The 18894-nt window shown below is 49.8% G+C and overlaps 1 protein-coding gene across 3 annotated transcripts in view; it reads left to right on the top strand.

The window, feature by feature from the left end:
* FANCI (FA complementation group I) overlaps positions 1-18894 on the top strand; it is a 52686-nt gene that overhangs the window by 28883 nt on the left and 4909 nt on the right. For all 3 annotated transcript variants that reach the window (XM_059678270.1, XM_059678271.1, XM_059678269.1), the window contains 18 exons: positions 435-549; positions 1376-1498; positions 1992-2060; positions 4642-4743; positions 5679-5855; positions 6931-7052; positions 7796-7960; positions 8473-8652; positions 10473-10639; positions 11634-11707; positions 12592-12708; positions 15906-15957; positions 16477-16604; positions 16691-16759; positions 16937-17030; positions 17530-17717; positions 18581-18634; positions 18717-18776. In XM_059678270.1, the coding sequence (XP_059534253.1) occupies positions 435-549; positions 1376-1498; positions 1992-2060; positions 4642-4743; positions 5679-5855; positions 6931-7052; positions 7796-7960; positions 8473-8652; positions 10473-10639; positions 11634-11707; positions 12592-12708; positions 15906-15957; positions 16477-16604; positions 16691-16759; positions 16937-17030; positions 17530-17717; positions 18581-18634; positions 18717-18776 (2056 nt within the window). The remainder of the gene's footprint in view (positions 1-434; positions 550-1375; positions 1499-1991; positions 2061-4641; positions 4744-5678; positions 5856-6930; positions 7053-7795; positions 7961-8472; positions 8653-10472; positions 10640-11633; positions 11708-12591; positions 12709-15905; positions 15958-16476; positions 16605-16690; positions 16760-16936; positions 17031-17529; positions 17718-18580; positions 18635-18716; positions 18777-18894) is intronic.

Here is an 18894-nt window from a genome sequence, read left to right as displayed (position 1 = left end):
GAGGTTAAGCAGATGATGAAAGCCTCAGCTGCTCATTGCTGTGAACAGCTGATTTCTTATTCGAGCACATAAATTCAGTTCATTGTGCTCTGTCGTGTTTCACTGTGACACATATTCCTCTCTGTACAAAACTAACTGGATTTTTAAAATATGTTTTTTTATTGATTTCAGAGAGGAAGAGAGAGAAAGAAACATCAATGATGAGAGAGAATCATGGATCGGCTGCCTCCTGCACACCCTACACTGGGGATCAAGCCCACAACCCAGGCATGTGCCCTGACTGGGAATCGAACCTGGGACCTCCTGGTTCATAGGTCAATGCTCAAACACTGAGCCACGCCGGCCAGACATAACTGGATTCTTTGGACCCAGAAGACTATTGCTATGAAATTAATACTGTTTGTTCCTTGCTTCTCTGCCTGTCCCTGAGCTAGACAGCTTGATGCCCGGAAGTCGGCGGTGGCTGGGTTTTTGCTGCTCCTGAAGAACTTCAAGGTCTTGGGCAGCCTGTCGTCCTCCCAGTGCAGCCAGGCCATCGGCGTCAGCCAGGTGAGGTGGCGCAGCCGGCCTGTGGGCGCTGCTGCGGGGCTTGGTGGCATGCAGTGCACTGGCTTCTCTTCCTCCTGTTGTTCTGGTCGTGCAGACAGTCCTGACACACGGTGCTGCTCAGGTCCTGCTGGTGGCAGGTCTGCTGTGTGCTCCATGCTGTGCGGTATGGTAGTCACTAGCCTCAGTGTGGCTATTGAACTGGGCACTTGGCATGCGGCCAGTCCACATTCAGTGTGCTGTGCATGTAAAATCCACTGGGTTTTAAAGACAGTGTGAAACTAAGGAATGTACAGTATCATTAATTTTTTATTTCGATCACACGTTGAGATAATATTTTGGATGTGTTGGGTTAAGTACAAAGTTAGAATTAATTTCATCAGTTCCTGTTCAAATTTGGTTCCCAGGAAATTTTAAATTAGATATGTGAGTTGCATTTGTGGTTTGTCCTGTTAGACACTAGGCTAAGAGCTTTACATTCATTATTTCATTTATTCTTCACAGTAGTTCTCAGAGGCTAAATATGTTTATGACCTTCATCTTTTATAGTTCATTTACTTGGCACATGAACCTGTATTAAACCCTTTAATCTGAAAAAACAAAATTGGAATTGCTGAATTTACTATGCACATTAAGGGGTGTTATTGCCATCTGCATTTCTAAACTAAAAACTGCCTCTAACGTTTTCAGGATTTGGTGGGAGCAAAAAGAGCTAGATTCTCCCAGCTCTCGAAGACGTGTGAAGTCTTGTAGGTCTTTTGAGTCAACCAGGTGTATTACGAGCTGCTGGGTTCCAGGGGCCTGAGCTCACCTGTGCCTTCCTCGGCAGGTCCACGTGGATGTCCACAGTCGGTACAATGCTGTGGCCAACGAGGCGTTCTGCCTGGAGATCATGGACAGCTTGAGGCGGTGCCTGGGCCAGCAGGCTGACGTGCGGCTCATGCTTTATGAGGTAACTCCGCAGAGTGGGAGGAATGTCGCATCCCCCGGCTCGTCATCATTTTTATGTTTTTAATTCATTAGGTACTTACTGTTGAATTTATTGGGGTACAGTTGAGGCAGTAACTTAAACTTTCTGAATTGTTTCTCTAGCAAATAATATATTCATCTTCTTCAAAGAACTGAGAATAGGATAAAGAAAGATAGTGTTGCCCTGGCCAGTTTGCCTCAGTGGATAGAGCGTCAGCTTGCAGATTGAGGGGTCCCAGGTTTGATTCCGGTCAGGGGCGCATGTCCAGGTTGCGGGCTCGATCCCCAGTGGGGGTGTGCAGGAAGCAACCGATCAGTGATTCTCTCTCATCATTGATGTTTCTCTCTCTCTCTCCCCTCTGAAATCAATAAAAATATATTTAAAAGAAAGAAAGATAGTGTTATTTTGAAGTTATGATTGCCTGAATCACTGGTATCTCTGTTAAAGAGTTTATTTGTTCTCTGATTCCTCTCAGGGATTCTATGATGTCCTTCGAAGAAACTCTCAGCTGGCTAATTCGATCATACAGACTCTGCTGTCACAGGTAAAAGCATTTATGGATATAGAAAACAGATAATGGGGCGGTGAGAGGCAGTGACATTTTCCAGACTTTTCACAATGTGAAATAATTCCCGAATAGTCACTGGCACATTGATGGGTGTGTGATGCTATCTTGATGGTTTATTTACTTATTTGTTTTAAATGTATAGTTATATTGATTTCAGAGAGGAAGAGACGGGAGAAAGAGAGAAGTATTAATGATGAGAGAGAATCATCGATCGGCTGCCTCCGGCATGCCCCACACTGGAGATCAAGCCTGCAACCCAGGCATGTGCCCTGACCGGGAATCGAACCGTGACTTCCTGGTTAATAAGTTGACACTCAACCACTGAGCCATGCCGGCTGGGCTGTGATGCGGTCTTGATGTTTTATTTTAATTACCACTATGTACCTGCCATCTTCCCATGGTATAATAGTTACCCTCTCAGTTAACAGTCTGCATCTTAAGTCTGAAGGACATTGTGAAGAGCCATTTGTACAAGGGTTGTCAGCAGCTGTGTCTGTTGTTTTACTTCTAAAAGGAAAAAGAGTGAGACCTGGAGCAAACACAGCAAAATACTGCCTTGTGTTAAGTCCATGTAACAGATACTTCAGTGTCTCTTAGGTTATTTTCTGTATTTTTTTGTTAAAAGGAGTTTTTAAATTATGAAATATTTCAAAAGGACAATCAAGATTGGAAGAATTTAGCTGGAGAATATCTGGAATAAATAAGACCTTTTACCCTTAACACTTATTCATTCAGCATTTATTTGAATTTTTTAAATAGCTTTATTGAGATGTAATTCACATACCATGCAGTTCACCCATCTAAAGTGTACAACTCCTTGATCTTTAGTCTATTCAGAGAGTTATGCAACTTTTACCACAATCAGTGTTTGAACATTTCATCACCTTAGAACTGGGTTCTCAACCTTCCTAATGCCGCGACCCTTTATTACAGTTCCTCATGTTGTGGTGACCCCCAATTTCAGTGTTACAAATTGAACATAATTAAAGCATAGTGATTAATCACAAAAACAACATGTAATTATGTATGTCTTTTCCGCTGGTATTAGGCGACCCCTGTGAAAAGGTTGTTCGACCCCCAAAGGGGTCGCGACCCACAGGTTGAGAACCGCTGCCTTAGAAAGAGACTCCACCCCCTTTAGCTATCACCTCATTTTCTCATCTTTTCCCCACCCTCCCAGCCCTAAGTAACCACCAGTCTGCTTTCTGACTATAGATTTGCCTCAGGTGGACATTTCATATCAAAGGAGTCCTATCGTGTGTGGTCTTTCACTTGACAGTGTTTTCAGGATTCACCCACGGTGTCCCAACTATCGTTACTTCATTTCTTTTTACGGCTAAATATGTCATTGTGTGGTGCATGAATCTTTTTATATATTAAGAGAGTTCAGTGGGGTGGTGAACACACAATACAGTGTGCAGATGATGTGTTGTGGAATTGTGCACCTGAAACCTGTATAATTTTGTTAACCAGTGTCACCCCCAATAAATTCAGTAAGAAGGGGGGAACAATTTTAAAAGATGTTCTTATGTACTGATAGTAATAAGAATACCTATCTGTGTTAAAAACCCAGCTAAGTGGTGTTACAATTTTTGCTTTAAACAGTTATATCTTATGTCTTTTATAGTAATAGAAGAAAAAGTAAAGTATACAGGCGCGCGCACACACACACACACACACACACACACACACAAACACACAATTGTTTATATGTCTCCGCTTTTTACCATTGCCGATGCTCTTTATTCATTTCTGTGGATTCAATTTTTTCATCTTGAACAGTGTCCCTCCTGCCTGAGGCCTCTAGAGCAGCGATGGCGAACCTTTTGAGCTCGGCCTGTCAGCATTTTGAAAAACCCTAACTTAACTCTGATGCCGTGTCACATATAGAGATTTTTTGATCTTTGCAACCATAGTAAAACAAAGACTTATATTTTTGATATTTATTTTATATATTTAAATGCCATTTAACAAAGAAAAATCAACCAAAAAAATGAGTTCGCGTGTCACCTCTGACAGGTGTGTCATAGGTTCGCCATCACTGCTCTAGAGCCTATATGCTAATTGTGAAGCTCCACTGAAAATGCTGAGTGCCTGTGGAAGTGTAGGAGTTGGTGTGAGAACGTAGTGTTTCGTAGGAGGTAATGGAAGTGGGATAGGAAAGATCTCAGTACAATGCCTCAAGCAGGGCAGCACAGATGTCGCTGAATTCTTTGGACATTTGGACGTAGGTCTGAGAAGGTGCTACACATTAAAGGTGGCTTTATTTTTTTATTTATTTTTAAAATATATTGTATTGATTTTCCACAGAGAGGAAGGGAGAGGGACAGAAAGTTAGAAACATCGATCAGCTGCCTCCTGCACACCCTCCACTGGGAATGTGCCCGCAACCAAGGTACATGCCCTTGACTGAAATCAAACCTGGGACCCTTCAGTCCGCAGGCCGACGCTCCATCCACTGAGCCAAACCGGTCAGGGCTAAAGGTGCCTTTAGCTTAACCCATGTAAAGTGAAAAGCAGCGCTGAGCACAGTGTCTCTGTTCCTTGCCGTCTGTAGCTGAAACAGTTCTACGAGCCCCAGCCCGATGTGCTGCCTCCTCTGAAGTTAGAAGCTTGTATTTTGACCCAAGGAGATCAGATCTCGCTACAGGAGCCACTGGTGAGACTGCTATTCTTCCTGTAACCGTTGTTTTTACTGTTAAGATATTAACCCTGTTGACAGAGTTGATGGTTCGAAAGAGACGCCTTTCCCGTGAAGCTGTCTGCTCCTCCCGGTGAGCTCTTACTCTGAACGCTCCCTGCTTTTCTTTTCTGACCCATCATCACTCGTGTCTGTTGGTAAGATGTCAGCGTCGGCATCCGCCTCTTCCCCCAGGAGCACTTTGTCTCCATCTGTGGCTTTTGGGTTGTGGCACTAAATGAACGTGCTTTAGGATGGGGCAGGAGGGAGGCGAGGACCAGATGACCCAGGGCACCTGCTTCCTTAGTCTGGAGGGCGGGGATGATGTAGGCTGAGCTAGCATTGGCGCGCTGTGGACCCCTCAGGGGAGCTAGGACAGGTTGGTCTTCTGTTCTTGCTTTCTAGCCTCAGAAAGACAGGGAAGCGAAGATAAAACTGAAACTCCACCCCATTTAGAGCTCGTGGTCACGCCATGGTCATATTCTGCCTTCATGCACGGACCTTCTCTGCCATGCAGTGTCCTTAGCCTCGGAGATGCTGTGTTGGTCTCTGAGATTCCTTTAGCACAAACCCCCACCGTTAGAATAGCCTCTGGGACTCAGAGAAGCCAGAGAGGACCGAGCTGCCCAGCCTGGCTCCATGGTGTTTGCACTGGATCAGAGGGAGCGCGTCCGCTGTTGCCTTGTGAGGTTCCAGCTTCTTACGAAGCCAGTTCCTTTGGGGAGGGCAGGTCAGGAACCCAGGCCTCTGCTAGTGCAGCTTTTTGCAGTGTTGTTAATTCGGGTCGATGCAACTTGTGCTGCTAGCGCATAGCTTACTTTAGCCTGATAGGCAAGAATTAATTGTTGATTAGCAGCAGCTTCGCACGTTATCTCTGAACACTCAAGAATATTTCGTTCTTGTTTCTTCTGCAGGACCATCTGCTGTGCTGCATTCAGCACTGCTTGGCCTGGTATAAGAGTAAAGTGATGCCCGCTCAGCAGGGAGACGAGGAGGAGGAGGAGGAAGAAGGGTTCTACCAAGAGTTAGATGACATGTTGGAGTCTCTTACCAAGAGAATGATCAAGAGTGAACTAGAGGACTTTGAACTGGTAATTGCTAAATCTCTTATTTATTATTTACTAGATGCCTGGTGCACGAAATGCGTGCACGGGTAGTGTTCCTAGGCCTGGCCGGCGATCAGGGCCTATAGGGGCCTTCTGGATGCCAGCCGGGGCCTCCCTTCATTCCCCGCCAGCCCCTGGTGGTCAGTGCTCATCATAGCAAGTGATAGAACTCTGGAGGGGACACTTTGCATATTTAGCCTTTTATATATATACACTAGGGGCCCGGTGCACGAAATTCGTGCACTGGGTGTGTGTGTGGGGCGGGGAGTGTCCCTCAGCCCAGCCTGCCCCCTCTCACATACTGGGAGCCCTCAGGCGTTGACCCCCATCACCCTCCAATCGCAGGATCGGCCCCTTGCCCAGGCCTGACGCCTCTGGCCTAGGCGTCCGGCCCGGGCAGCGGGGACCCGCAGCTGCAGCGGCCCCACGATCGTGGGCTTCGCTTTAGGCCCAGGCAAGGGACCCCTAGCTCCTGGGACTGCCAGCTTCGACCGTGCCCAGCTCCCATCGCTGGCTCCACCCCTACTTCCTGCTATCACTGGCCAGGGCTGCAAAGGCGCCTGATTCTCCGATCATGGCTGGGGGGCAGGTCAAAGGCGGCCCTGCCCCCCAGCTCTTAGCTCCCCCCTGGGTTTCCGATCACTGTCAGTGGCAGGGGGCTTCTTCCTGCGTTCCCTTTCGCCTCCCTGCATTGTGCCTACATATGCAAATTAACCGCCATCTTGTTGGCAGTTAACTGCCAATCTTAGTTGGCAGTTAATTTGCATATAGCCCTGATTAGCCAATGAAAAGGGTAGCTCATACGCCAATTACCATTTTTCTCTTTTATTAGAGTTGATAGATCATCAATTTTTAGAAAATGATTTTGAGAGAGAGAGAAACATGGATGTGAGACAGAAACATCCACCAGTTGCCTCCCATATGCAATCGGACCAGGGATCGAACCCGCAGCCTTTCAGGATATGGGACAATGCTCCAACTGAGCTACACTGCCCAGCTCAGTTATGTTGTACAATGGAAGTTTTTGGAAGCTTGTTAGTTTTTCTCTGGTGTCTTTCAGGATAAATCAGCAGATTTTTCTCAGAGCACTGGTATCGGCATCAAAAATAACATCTGTGCTTCTCTTGTGATGGGAGTTTGTGAGGTTCTAATGGAATATAATTTCTCCATCAGTAATTTCAGGTAAGCTATTGCTGTGATTCTAATTGCAGTTTGCCTAATTCTCCATTTTACATGGGGTTGGGGGGCACGGAATGTGTTTTTCCTTCGGTATGCTAGTTACTGAACATACCACAGACATCAGTGTATCTCTCTTTTTTTAAAATCTGTTTTCATTGATTTTGAGAGAGAGAGGAAGGGAAAGGGATAGAGAGATAGAAACTTCAATGAGAGGGAAGCATCCTTGATTGACTGCCTCCTGCACGCCCTCACTGGGGATTGAGCCTGAAACCTAGGCATGTGCCCCGACTGGAAATTGAACCAGTGACTCTTGGCTTATGGGGCGCCGCTCAACCCCTGAGCAACACCGGCTGGGCCATGACAGTACCTCTTGGGTAGACATCTAGCCGAAGACCAGGCACCGTGTTTCCTACCAGGGAACGCCCAAGCTGTGACGGACAGGCAGGAGAATGCCGTGCCTCTAGCAGGCTTTAATTCAGAATTCCTGGGCCCTGGAATCAAGAATTCCTCTTTTTGATTGGTGGTGGTGTGGGACCCTCATGCTCTGTATGGCCTGGTCCCAGTACAGGAGGAAACCATAGTTCGGCAGATCGCATGCCCGGGAGCTCATGGTGATGAGGGGTCATTCCCGCATGACAGTGTCTGGCATAGAGAGAGCGTCTGCAGAAGCGCTGTGGTTTCCTCCATGCGACGGGAAGCCACAGCCTCTGACGCTGTCCTTGGTGGTCTCTGCCCCTTGTCCACAGCAAGAACAAGTTCGAGGACATTCTGAGCTTATTCATGTGTTACAAGAAACTCTCCGACATCCTGACCGAGAAAGCTGGCAAAGGCAAAACCAAAGCGGCCAGCAGAACCAGCGACAGCTTTCTGTCCCTGAAGTTTGTGTCTGATCTCCTCACCGCCCTTTTCAGGTGAGGGGCTGATAGAGGCTGAAAGGCAGCTGCGCTGTGACCACGCTGTCGGGAGCCCGGGAGGCACTGTCATCTGGGGGGCGTCACAGTTCTTCCCGTGCACGTGTGTTTCTGAGTCCCGTGAGAGCCATTCCAGCAGGTTAACTGAACCCCGGGAGGGGGTGTGGGAACCTCGGATTTGTAGCCAGCCGGTCAGAAGTGCAGACAGCAGCCTGGACTCAGTTAGCATTCCGAGCTGGAGGGGGTCCTTGGGAACTTCGATCTGTAGCCCGCTGGTCTTTCAGAACCTGAGACATAACTCGGGTGGTAGCTGGGCTGGCGGCTGGTGTCTGAAGTGGGGGGTGGGCAGTCTGGTAGGACAACCCCAGCCTGTGGCATCTGATGCTCTTTGCAGCCGATAGTGTGTGAATGGCCTGCCTGGACGCCTAGAGTCCATCGTCCGAAGCTTGCTGGAGGCTGCTAGCCTGAGCAGTCCCCAGAAAGCCGGAGGGACCTTCCTTCTCCCTCTCTAGGGACAGTACCCAGAGCCACGAGGAGAGCCTGTCCGTGCTGAGGTCCAGCGATGAGTTCATGCGCTACGCCGTGGGCGTGGCCCTGCGGAAGGTGCAGCAGCTGAAGGAGACGGGGCACGTGAGCGGCCCCGACGGGCAAAACCCAGACAAGATCTTTCAGAACCTCTGTGACATAACCCGGTAAGTCACGCGCCCCCTCGGAAACCTGTCGCGCTGGCTGTGGCGTCTCCAGGAGCGGATGATTGGAGTAACTAAAACAAGTTTGAGGTAAAAGAACAAAGCGGACTCACACCCCCTGATTTCAGGTCTGGAATATATTGATTCCAGAGAGGAAGGGAGAGGCAGAGAAAGATAGGCACATCAGTGATGAGAGAGAATCATTGATCGGCTGCCTCCTGCACACCGCCTCCCCCCCAACCCCCCCTTTGGGGATCGAGCCCACAACCTGGGCATGTGCCCTGACCAGGAATCGAATTGTGAGCTACTGGTTCATAGGTCGATGCTCAACCCTTGAGCCACACCAGCTGGGCTCAAGTCTTATAAAGTTGCTGTATTTAAGATAGTGTGTATTGGTAGAACCAGAGGAACAGAATAAATAGTTATAGGTTATTTGATTTAACAAAGGTGCCGAGGTAATTTAATGGAGAAAGAAAGGTCTTTTCTACAAATGGTTTTGAAACAATTGGGCATTCTTTCTTTTTTTAAAAATATTTTTTATTGATTTTTTACAGAGAGGAAGAGAGAGGGATAGAGAGTTAGAAACATTGATGAGAGAGAAACAGCAATCAGCTGCCTCCTGCACACTCCCTACTGGGGATGTGCCCGCATCCAAGGTACATGCCTTTGACCGGAATCGAACCTGGGACCTTTCAGTCTGCAGGCCGACGCACTATCCACTGAGCCAAACCGGTTAGGGCCAATTGAGCACTCTTATACAAAAAAAAAAGAATCTGTATCCATTCCTGATGTCATATACAAAATATTAACTTGAAGTGGATTTGCATATTAGCAAGTTTTATTTACTTGGCAGTAATAGCCAAATTTGAAACAACCCAAACGCCCACCAGCTGATGGATGAATTGGTGTAGAACAAGCTGTGGTACGTCCATTCAGTGGAAAACTGCTGAGCGACATGGGACAAACTGCCGACAGTTGTAGCCGCGTAGGTGACTCTCAGAAGCATGTGCTAATTCGTAACAAGCCAGACTCAAAAGGCGGCACGCTGAATGACACCATTTTTTGTTGTTAATCCTCACTCATGGATGTTTTTACATTGATTTTTTTTTCTTTTTTTTTTTTAGTGATAGTGGAAGAGAGAGAAACATCGATGTGAGAGAAACACATCGATTGGTTGCCTCCTGCACGAACCCTGACTGACCGGGGCCCGGGCTGGGGAGGAGCCTGCAACTGAGGTACGCGCCCTTAACCGGAATCAAACCTGGACCCTTCAGTCCGCAGGCCAGCGCTCTATCCACTGAGCCAAACCAATCCGTGCTGAGTGGTACCATTTTTATGTGATATTTTGTAAATGGTAAAAGCATGGGGGCAGGAATCAGTGGTTGCTTGGAAATGGGGGAAGAGCATTGGCTACAGAGGAGCATGAAGGAGCTTCTGGGGAGATGGGACGACCGTGATGAGGGGATGATTGCACACTCGGTAACTTCGCTGAAATCCACAGAGCTGTACATCTGGAGGGTGTGAGTGTTACTGTATGTAAATGGCACCGCAGGGAAGCCGACTTTAAAAATAAAGTCTCTGCCGAACCGGTTTGGCTCAGTGGATAGAGCGTCGGCCTGCGGACTCAAGGGTCCCAGGTTCGATTCCAGTCAAGGGCATGTACGTGGGTTGCGGGCACATCCCCAGTAGGGGGTGTGCAGGAGGCAGCTGATCGATCTCTCTCATCGATGTTTCTGACTTTCTATCCCTCTTCTTCTCTGTAAAAAATCAATAAAATATATAAAAAATAAAAAAAAAATAATAAAGTCTCTGTTCCCCTTCAGGGTCTTGCTGTGGAGATACACGTCCATTCCGACGTCCGTGGAGGAGCCGGGGAAGAAGGAGAAGGGGAAGAGCATCTCGCTGCTGTGCTTGGAGGGCTTGCAGAGGATCTTCAGCGCCGTGCAACACTTCTTCCAGCCCCGCCTGCCCCAGTTCCTCCGCGCGCTGGGTGGGCACCTCTGCGAGATTCATGGCCTTGGTCTGGGTTTCTCTTTCTTTTTTTATATATTTTTTTATTGATTTCAGAGAGGAAGGGAGAGGGAGAGAGAGAGAGAAACATCAGTGATGAGAGAGAATCATTGATCGGCTGCCTCCTGCACGCCCCCTACTGGGGATTGAGCCCACAACCTGGACATGGGCCCCCAACCAGAATTGAACCTGGGACCCCCTCAGTCCACAGGCCAACGCTCTATCCACTGAGCCAAACCAGCCAGGGCTCTCTTTTTTTAAAATATATTTTTACTGATTTTAGAGAGGGAGAGAGAGATAGAAACATCAGTGATGAGAGAGAATCATTGATCGCTGCCTCCTGCACGCCCCACACTGAGGACCAAGCCTGCAACCTGGGCATGTGCCCTTGACCAGAATCGAACCCTGACCTCCAGGTTCATAGGTCAACGCTCAACCACTGAGCAACACTGGCCGGGCAGGGGGACGCTATTTATCCCATTACACAAGGTAGTAAGTTTTCAGTGTTTAAGGTTTCCGTTCAGGTTTTTCTCTCTTCGCAGTTAGCTTTGGGTTGTCAGGGAACATTAATATTCCAGGGCTGCAGTCATCACTCGCCCATGCAGGTAGAATGAACAGGACGGAATTATTGGCATAAATGGCACAGCTGAGAATGCATTACTGCATGCTGGCCAGGCTGGGTTCTCTTCCTTAACCGGACCTCTTGATTCTATTTGTTAACCTGTCAGAGGTCATCTGAGCTCAGTCCTAAAGTTGCTAGGAAGTGACGTGTGGGTTCAGAATTGGCATGTACTGGACTGTGCTTAACCACGAACAGGGGCTGGAAAGAGGGAAATAGTGTGAAGAAATTGCATAGCGTTAGGAATATATTCAAATCTGCCTGTAGGACGTTTGTCTTTCTAAACTTTCAGCTACTAAAAGGCTAAAAGAGCATAGTTCACTTCAAGGAAGATAGAGTTCTCTCCCTCCCCTAGATGTCCCGGATAGTGAGGAAGAGGTGGAAGTCACGGTCACCCAGAGGGCAGCGTTCCAGATCCGGCAGTTCCAGGTGAGCAGCCGTGGGAAGCTGCTGGGCTGGCCGGGGCCTCGCAGAGGCGGTTAGCAGGGCCAGCCGGGGGGAACCAGGGACAGTGAGCAGGTAGGATGGGGTTTTCTCTGGGTCATCATCCAAACAAGCAGACATCACTCTTAGAGAGGAGGCAGCGCACAGAAAGGATGCTGGGCTGTGTGCTGAGCCAGCCGCCTCCGCAGTCACTGCCCCGGGGATCACTGCCTCCTAGAATCACTGCCCCGGGGATCACTGTGTGAGTGGACACACACAGATGGCCTGGAGCCTGTTAAGTGTGGAGTTTGTCTTTGTTTTGTGTCGCTGGTGTAATTGGGGTTTGTCAGGTTTCATAAAGGCTGGACAGTGCCTAACCGTCTGATTAGTTGTCATACTATCAGGATAACTTTAAAGTTTCTGCTCGGCGCCAGGTTCTGTTCCGGGGCTGGTAGATGCAGGAGGGGAGAAGGGAGACAGAGTCCCTCCCCCCAGGTGCTCACCTGGAGTGGGGAGGAGACTCGCAGACAAATACAGTTAATTCAGGTGGTTGGAGACGAACAGAGAAAAGGAAGACAGGGCAGGGGTGTAGGGAATGCTGGGGTGGGGGGCATCTAAACCTGGGCAATGGATGGGCGCAGGGAGCTGTAAACCGCCCAGAATGGGGTGCACAGTCCTTCCTAATGTGCAGGGGGAGGGGTCTGTAGTGTTTAAGAGACACTCACATTGATGGTGGAAAACAGGGTAGGAAAGTAGCTGTTCCATCAAGTTTATCTTCAGATTTTGTCCTCTTTGAGTCCTGTTGGCCCAGCCTTGGGGGTCTCTGGCGAGATGTTTCTCCTCCCTGACAGGGACATGTCTGCTCATGTGTCCGCACTGTCCTTTCTCAGAGGTCCTTGTTGAACTTACTTAGCAGCCAAGAGGAGGAGTTCAACAGCAAGGAAGCCCTGCTCCTCATCAGCGTCCTCACCAGCTTGGCCAGGCTGCTGGAGCCCACCTCCCCGCAGGTACCGCCCCTCCTTCAGTCCCACCTCTCATCCCACAGAAGGGCAGGGTACTGCATCTTAAAAGACCGTAGCTAGCCCTGGCCGGTTTGGCTCAGTGGATAGAGCATCATCCTGTGGACTGAAGGGTCCCAGGTTCGATTCCCGTCAAGGGCACTTGCCCGGGTTGTGGGCTTGATCCCCAGCAGGGGGTGTGCAGGAGGCAGCCGATCAATGATTCTCTCTCATCATTGACGTTTCTATCCCTTCCTCTGAAATCAATAAAAAATCTGTATTAAAAAACACGTATCTAAATATCCTCTCCAAGTCTAGCTTATTTTAGACTGTACCTTTAATTATGCTCCTGAGTTCGTTAACGTGAGACCTGTTAGGTTACCCTTCCTGCGTGGTGCTCCTGCCCTGACAGCATCTCAAGCAGCTGCACAGGCGGGAGCACTGCTTTCGTTTGGCCACCGTCAAGGGTGAATGGGGAGCACTATGGGTGCCCTCGACCTTCTTAACCTATGGAAATGTGCTAATTGTTAGGAAGGTAGCTGCCCGGCCAGCGTGACTCAGTGGTTGAGCGTCGACTTAGGAACCAAGAGGTCACAGTTCGATTCCCAATCAGGGCACATGCCTGGGTTGCAGGCGCCATCCCCAGTGGGGGTGTGCAGGAGACAGCCGATCAATAATTCTCATCATTGATGTTTCTCTCTCTCCCTCTCCCCTTTTCTCTGAAATCAGTAAAAGTGTATTTAACAAAGAATATATGTATATATTTAATATACTTAAAATATATATGTGTGTGTACATATATGTATGTGTGTAGCTAAAATTGATTTTTAGCTAATATATATATAACTAAAATTGATTTTTAGCTGACATTCAGCAGTTGCTTTTCTCAGCAAGGTTAGCTGGTACTGACTTTGGGGGCAATTCAACAAAAGGTGATTGAGTCAGAAAGTGTGGCTGCAATCCCAAAGCGGAAGCAGTCTGCCGAGAGAAGTTGTGTGGCAGCAGACGGACAGTTGTGTGCACACCCAGGGAAGAATGCGAGGAGGGCCACGTCTTGTGGGTCTGCCCCTTTCAGGAGGAGCTCCCAGCAGCAGGACAGGGAGCGTCCTGGAGCTCCAGGCTGTGTTCTCCCACGTGGCCTCCTGATCTGTGAGGACACTGGAGCCCAGGGGACAGGCTCCCCGTGTGCGCCCGTACTTACGGGCCAGCTGGTCTTTAAGAGGCCACAGCCTGGGGTGCTTGGGTGGTGCGGTGTGTGAGTGCTGGAAAGCGGACCTGATTCCCCTGCCCTCCAGGTCCCGGTAGCCCGAAGAAGTCCCTTTTGCTAGCACTTACTTCATCCTGGAGCCAAACAACTCACCCCACTTCACTTCCACCTTCATTCTTTCCTCCCATAACTTTGCTGCGAAGGACAGAGGACTAGGAAAGAAATACGACGACAGGCAGGGGTACGTTTGAGGGAAAATAAACGGGCTTGGAAAGGCTTATATACATAGGGAAGTTTTGTTTGTTTTATTAAATATATTTTATTGATTTTTTTACAGAGAGGAAGGGAGAGGGATAGAGAGTTAGAAACATCGATGAGAGAGAAACATTGATCAGCTGCCTCCTGCACACCTCCTACTGGGGATGTGCCCGCAACCAAGGTACATGCCCTTGACCAGAATCGAACCTGGGACCTTTCAATCCACAGGCCGACACTCTATCCGCTGAGCCAAACCGGTTAGGGCGGGAAGTTGTTTTTTTTTAATCATCACTTCCCCCCATAATCTCAGGTAGTCACTTGTTTGGGGGCTTTGTTGTATTTTTTGTTAATCCTCACCCGAGGATATTTTTCCATTGATTTTTAGAGAGAGTGGGAGGGAGGGGGAGAAACAAAGAGAAACATCGATGTGAGAGAGACACGCTGATTGGTTGCCTCCTGCCCATGCCCCGACCAGGGCCGGGAATCAAGCCTACAACCAAGGTGCGTGCTCTTGACCAGAACCGAACCCAGGACCCTTCAGTACGTGGGCTGACGCTGCATCCACGGAGCCACACGGGCTAGGGCAGCCTCTTGTCTTGTAAATTTAATTTTGAACAGATAATAAGTCTTATGATTTGAAGACCAACAATTATAGAGACATTTATAGTCAACGGCCTCCTCCTATCCTGTTCATGCCGCCCACCTGTCCAGCTCTTCTCCCCCAAAGAAGTACATACCTTTTCTTAGCTTCTTATGCATCCTTCAAGTTCCTTTATTCCTGGAGAAGCAAATACAAATGGAGCTCCTTTTCCTGTCCCCACCCCTCTTCACACTGAAGTGTGTTCTGCCTCCTGCTGGTTCCATTCACACGGCACTGCAGGCCTTTCTGCCTCTGTTCACAGCTTTCAGATGTAGGCTCTGAATTTACTATTCCCCCAGTACAGCAAAAGGAGTTCCTACTGGCTGGCTTGCACTTACGTATCACAGCCTGTCGGGGCCTTTGGGCTGCAGGCCATGGAAGGAACTGCTGGGCAGGAAGCTCGGTGTGTCTCCTCTACCACCTAAGAAAAATGCTGGGTTTTGCCTTTTTTAATTTTTTTTAATTGGTTTCAGATAGGAAGGGGGAGAGGGAGAGAGAAACATCAGTGATGAGAGAGAATCATGGATCAGCTGCTTCCTGCACACCCCCCACTGGGGATGGAGCCCGCAACCCGGGCATGTGCCCTTGACCAGAGTAGAACCCGGGACCCTTCAGTCTGCAGGCCAAACCGGCTAGGGCACCTCTTCTTCTACTTTCTGCTTACTCCCTTCTAACCTCCTCTGGCCTCTGGTCTCCTAAAAGCGAATTCTGCCGTCTCTGTGGCCAGGACCTTACTCTCCTGCCCCTCTCCACTCGCCTGATGTCCTTGGAGATGCCCCAGGGCTGCGGGGCACAGGGAGGAAGGAAGGAACTCCAGGCCTGGATGTGGTTATGGGGCGGGGAGGCTGGGGGTGAGACCCAGACTGGGATCCGAGGACATTTGGCCCTTAATGAGGGCATAGACTTGGGGAATTAAGTTGTTTGCTATCTTATAAGGAAAGTATCAGTAATTCTCATAATTTTGGGCCTATTCTCGTGCTGTTCCAAGTAGATGTCCCAGTAGGTCCGGGCACGTGTAGTGGCAGATGGTTAGGCGGGGGAAGGCCTAGGGCTCTTATAGATGGGTCTCGGCCGTTTCTGTAATAGCTGAATGGTCTCTAGTTTGTGCAGATGTTATCCTGGACATCCAAGATCTGCAAGGAAAACAGCCGGGGTGAGTCCTGCCGCGCGTCCTGTCAGCTTTATTTAAAATCACCACCGAATAGCATTTACGCATTCGGCAGAAGAGCCCACATGAGAAAGAGACACAGCGCCACGTGTCGGGGGGCATAGAGCGGTGGGACCTCTGCTCACATCCACTCTGGAACACTGGCACTGTCGACACAAAAGAGTACTTGCTCTATGACCCCCTGTAGATCAAGTTCAAAATCAGACAAGACTGGATGTGAGGTCAGGGTAGCAGTTTCGTTGTTGGGGCGATCGAGGCAGAGGGTTTCTGGGTGCGGGTTATGCAGCGGTCGGGGTGACCGGTCTTGGGAACTGTCTCCCTCCTTTGGGCACGTGGAGATCAGGGCACGTTTGTGGGTGAGCTACTGGTCCAAGTGGGCAGCTGGGGGGGGGGGGGGCGTTGTGCCAGGACATGATGAGCTATGTGTCCTGGCCGGGCCCCCCTCCCCTGAAGCACTGACGGGGTGATAACTCAGCCTCTGATTCTCTTCCCTCCCTGCCCTAGAGGATGCCTTGTTTTGCAAGGGCGCGATGAACCTGCTCTTCAGCCTCCACGTCGCGCATAAGAGCCCTGTCGCCCTGCTGCGTGACCTGTCCCAGGACATCCACGGGCACCTTGGGGACATAGATGAGGTAGAGGGGCAGCCTTCAGCACAGCACTGGGGGTGAGGGTCAGGGCACAGCCTACGCCGTTACAGCTCATTCTCTCTCGCTCCCAGGATGTCGAGGTGGAGAAAACAAACCACTTTGCGGTGGTGAATTTGCGAACAGCGGCCCCTACCGTCTGTGTAAGTCCTGATCCCGGAGCGTGGGGAACAGCCCTGTCATCCTTCCCACTTTATGTCCCCCAAAGAGTGACTTACAGGGACTTACGTCCTGGGCCTGTGACCCACCGCAGGTGGCCATGGCTGTTCTGTTTGGCCGCCGAGGGCAGTGGCCATGGCAGGCATCCCTTCCTTTCACAGCTGCTGGTTCTGAGTCAGGCCGAGAAGGTCCTGGAAGAAGTGGACTGGCTGATCACCAAGCTTAAGGGACAAGTGAGCCAAGAAACCGTATCAGGTGAGACGAGTTCAGGGTGGGGTGCCAGGAGTCAGGGGGAGAGCAGCGTCCACCACGGTCCAGCCCGGACCACCTCCTGAGCTGTGTGTGTGAGCGAGGTCTCCCGGGGCTGTACAGTGGCTTCTGACAGCGGGTGTCCCTTCACTGCGTGGCGAGTCACATGCTCATTTCCCTGCACACCTCCTAGTTAACGTGTCGATTTCTGAGGCTCCTTCACTTTAACTAGAAAGGAAGGCCATGCCCTGGCTGGTGTGGCTCAGTGGATAGAGCGTCAGCCTGTGGACTGAAGGGTCTCAGGTTCGATTCCGGTCAAGGGCACATGCTGGGGTTACAGGCTTGACCCCCAGCAGGGGGTGTGCAGGAGGCAGCCGATCAATGATTCCCTCTCATTGATGTTTCTATCTTTCCCTCCCTTCCTCTCTGAAATAAAATAATATATATTTAAAAAAAGAAAGGAAGGCCAGCTGGGTTTGAACGCGCCAATTTCATTTCCCTTCAGAAGAGGCCTCTTCGCAGGCAGCCCTCCCGAACCATCCCGTGGAGAAAGCCGTCATCATGCAGCTGGGCACGCTGCTCACCTTCTTCCACGAACTGGTGCAGACCGCCCTGCCCTCGGGCAGCTGCGTGGACACCCTGCTAAGGGACCTGTGCAAGATGTACACCATTCTCACTGCACTTGTCAAATACGTGAGTATCTGAGCGAGGACCAGGGTCACCACCCCTGTCCCCAGCGGGTCAGGACACCGGCCACGTCCTGGTTTGGTCAGTAGGTGGCAGGCGTCCCCACAGGCCAGGAGGAAACAGTTGGTGGCCTTTATTTCCTTGGCATATGAATATGTGGCACCTGATGGAGAGTGAATGCCTTGCGCTAGCCTGTTTGGCTCAGTGGATAGCGCGTCAGCCTGCAAACCAAAGGATCCTGGGTTCAATTCCGGTCAAGTGCATGTACCTAGTTCCAGGCTCCTCTCTGACCCGGGCCCATGCAGGAGGCAACCAATCGATGTGTTTCTCTCACATCGATGTTTCTCTCTGTCTTTCCCTCTCTTCCATTCTCTCTGAAAATCAATGGGAAAATATCCTCAGGTGAGGATTAAAAAAAAAAGTGAGTGCCTCTTCAAACATCTTCTAAGACTCAATCTGGATGTAGGGACTGTCCCTGAAGGGTTTTTAAAGGGATGAGCTGAACAAATTCAAAACAAACCCTTCCTGTCGGGTCGGGTCGGCGTGGCTCAGTGGTTGAGCACTGACCTATGAACCAGGAGGTCACGGTTCGATGCCCAGTCAGGGCACATGCCCGGGTTGCAGGCTCGATCCCCAGTGTGGGGTGTGCAGGAGGCAGCCAATCAGTGATTCTCTCTCATCATTGATGTTTCTATCTCCCTCTTCCTTCCTCTCTGAAATCAATATAAATATATATATATTTGGGGGGGGCGGGGACACCTGTCCTGTTGGAGCTAGGAGCTTTGAGGAGGGGAAAGGATGCCTGTGTACCTTCAGCGTGTGGGACATTTGCATAGGATGACACACTAAATCCAGGAATCTTTTGTTAGTATATCCAGGTGTGTCGGAGCGCCAGAGGAATTCCAAAGATTATGGAGAAGCTGGTGAGTTGGGAACGCCTTCCTCAGGAGGGGGGGAGCTGTGTTACTCCTGCGCTTACGTCGGCTTCCTCTTCCTTTGCTGCAGGTGAAGCTGTCGGGCTCTCACCTGACCCCTGTATGCTATTCCTTCATTTCTTACGTGCAGGTAAGTGGTTCAGAGGTCGTGCCATAGTAGAGCTCCATGTGAGAGGGCTCCCTGAGTTCCCCAGGGACTGTGTGGTCACCTGAGTTGAGTGTAATTTCTTACATGAGCCCAAGGTGCC

Source organism: Myotis daubentonii, chromosome 21 (genome assembly GCF_963259705.1).
Source record: "Myotis daubentonii chromosome 21, mMyoDau2.1, whole genome shotgun sequence".
In the NCBI taxonomy this organism is placed as follows: Eukaryota; Metazoa; Chordata; class Mammalia; order Chiroptera; family Vespertilionidae; genus Myotis; species Myotis daubentonii.
Note: the sequence above shows the minus strand (reverse complement) of the source record. Positions and strands in the feature narration are given on the sequence as shown.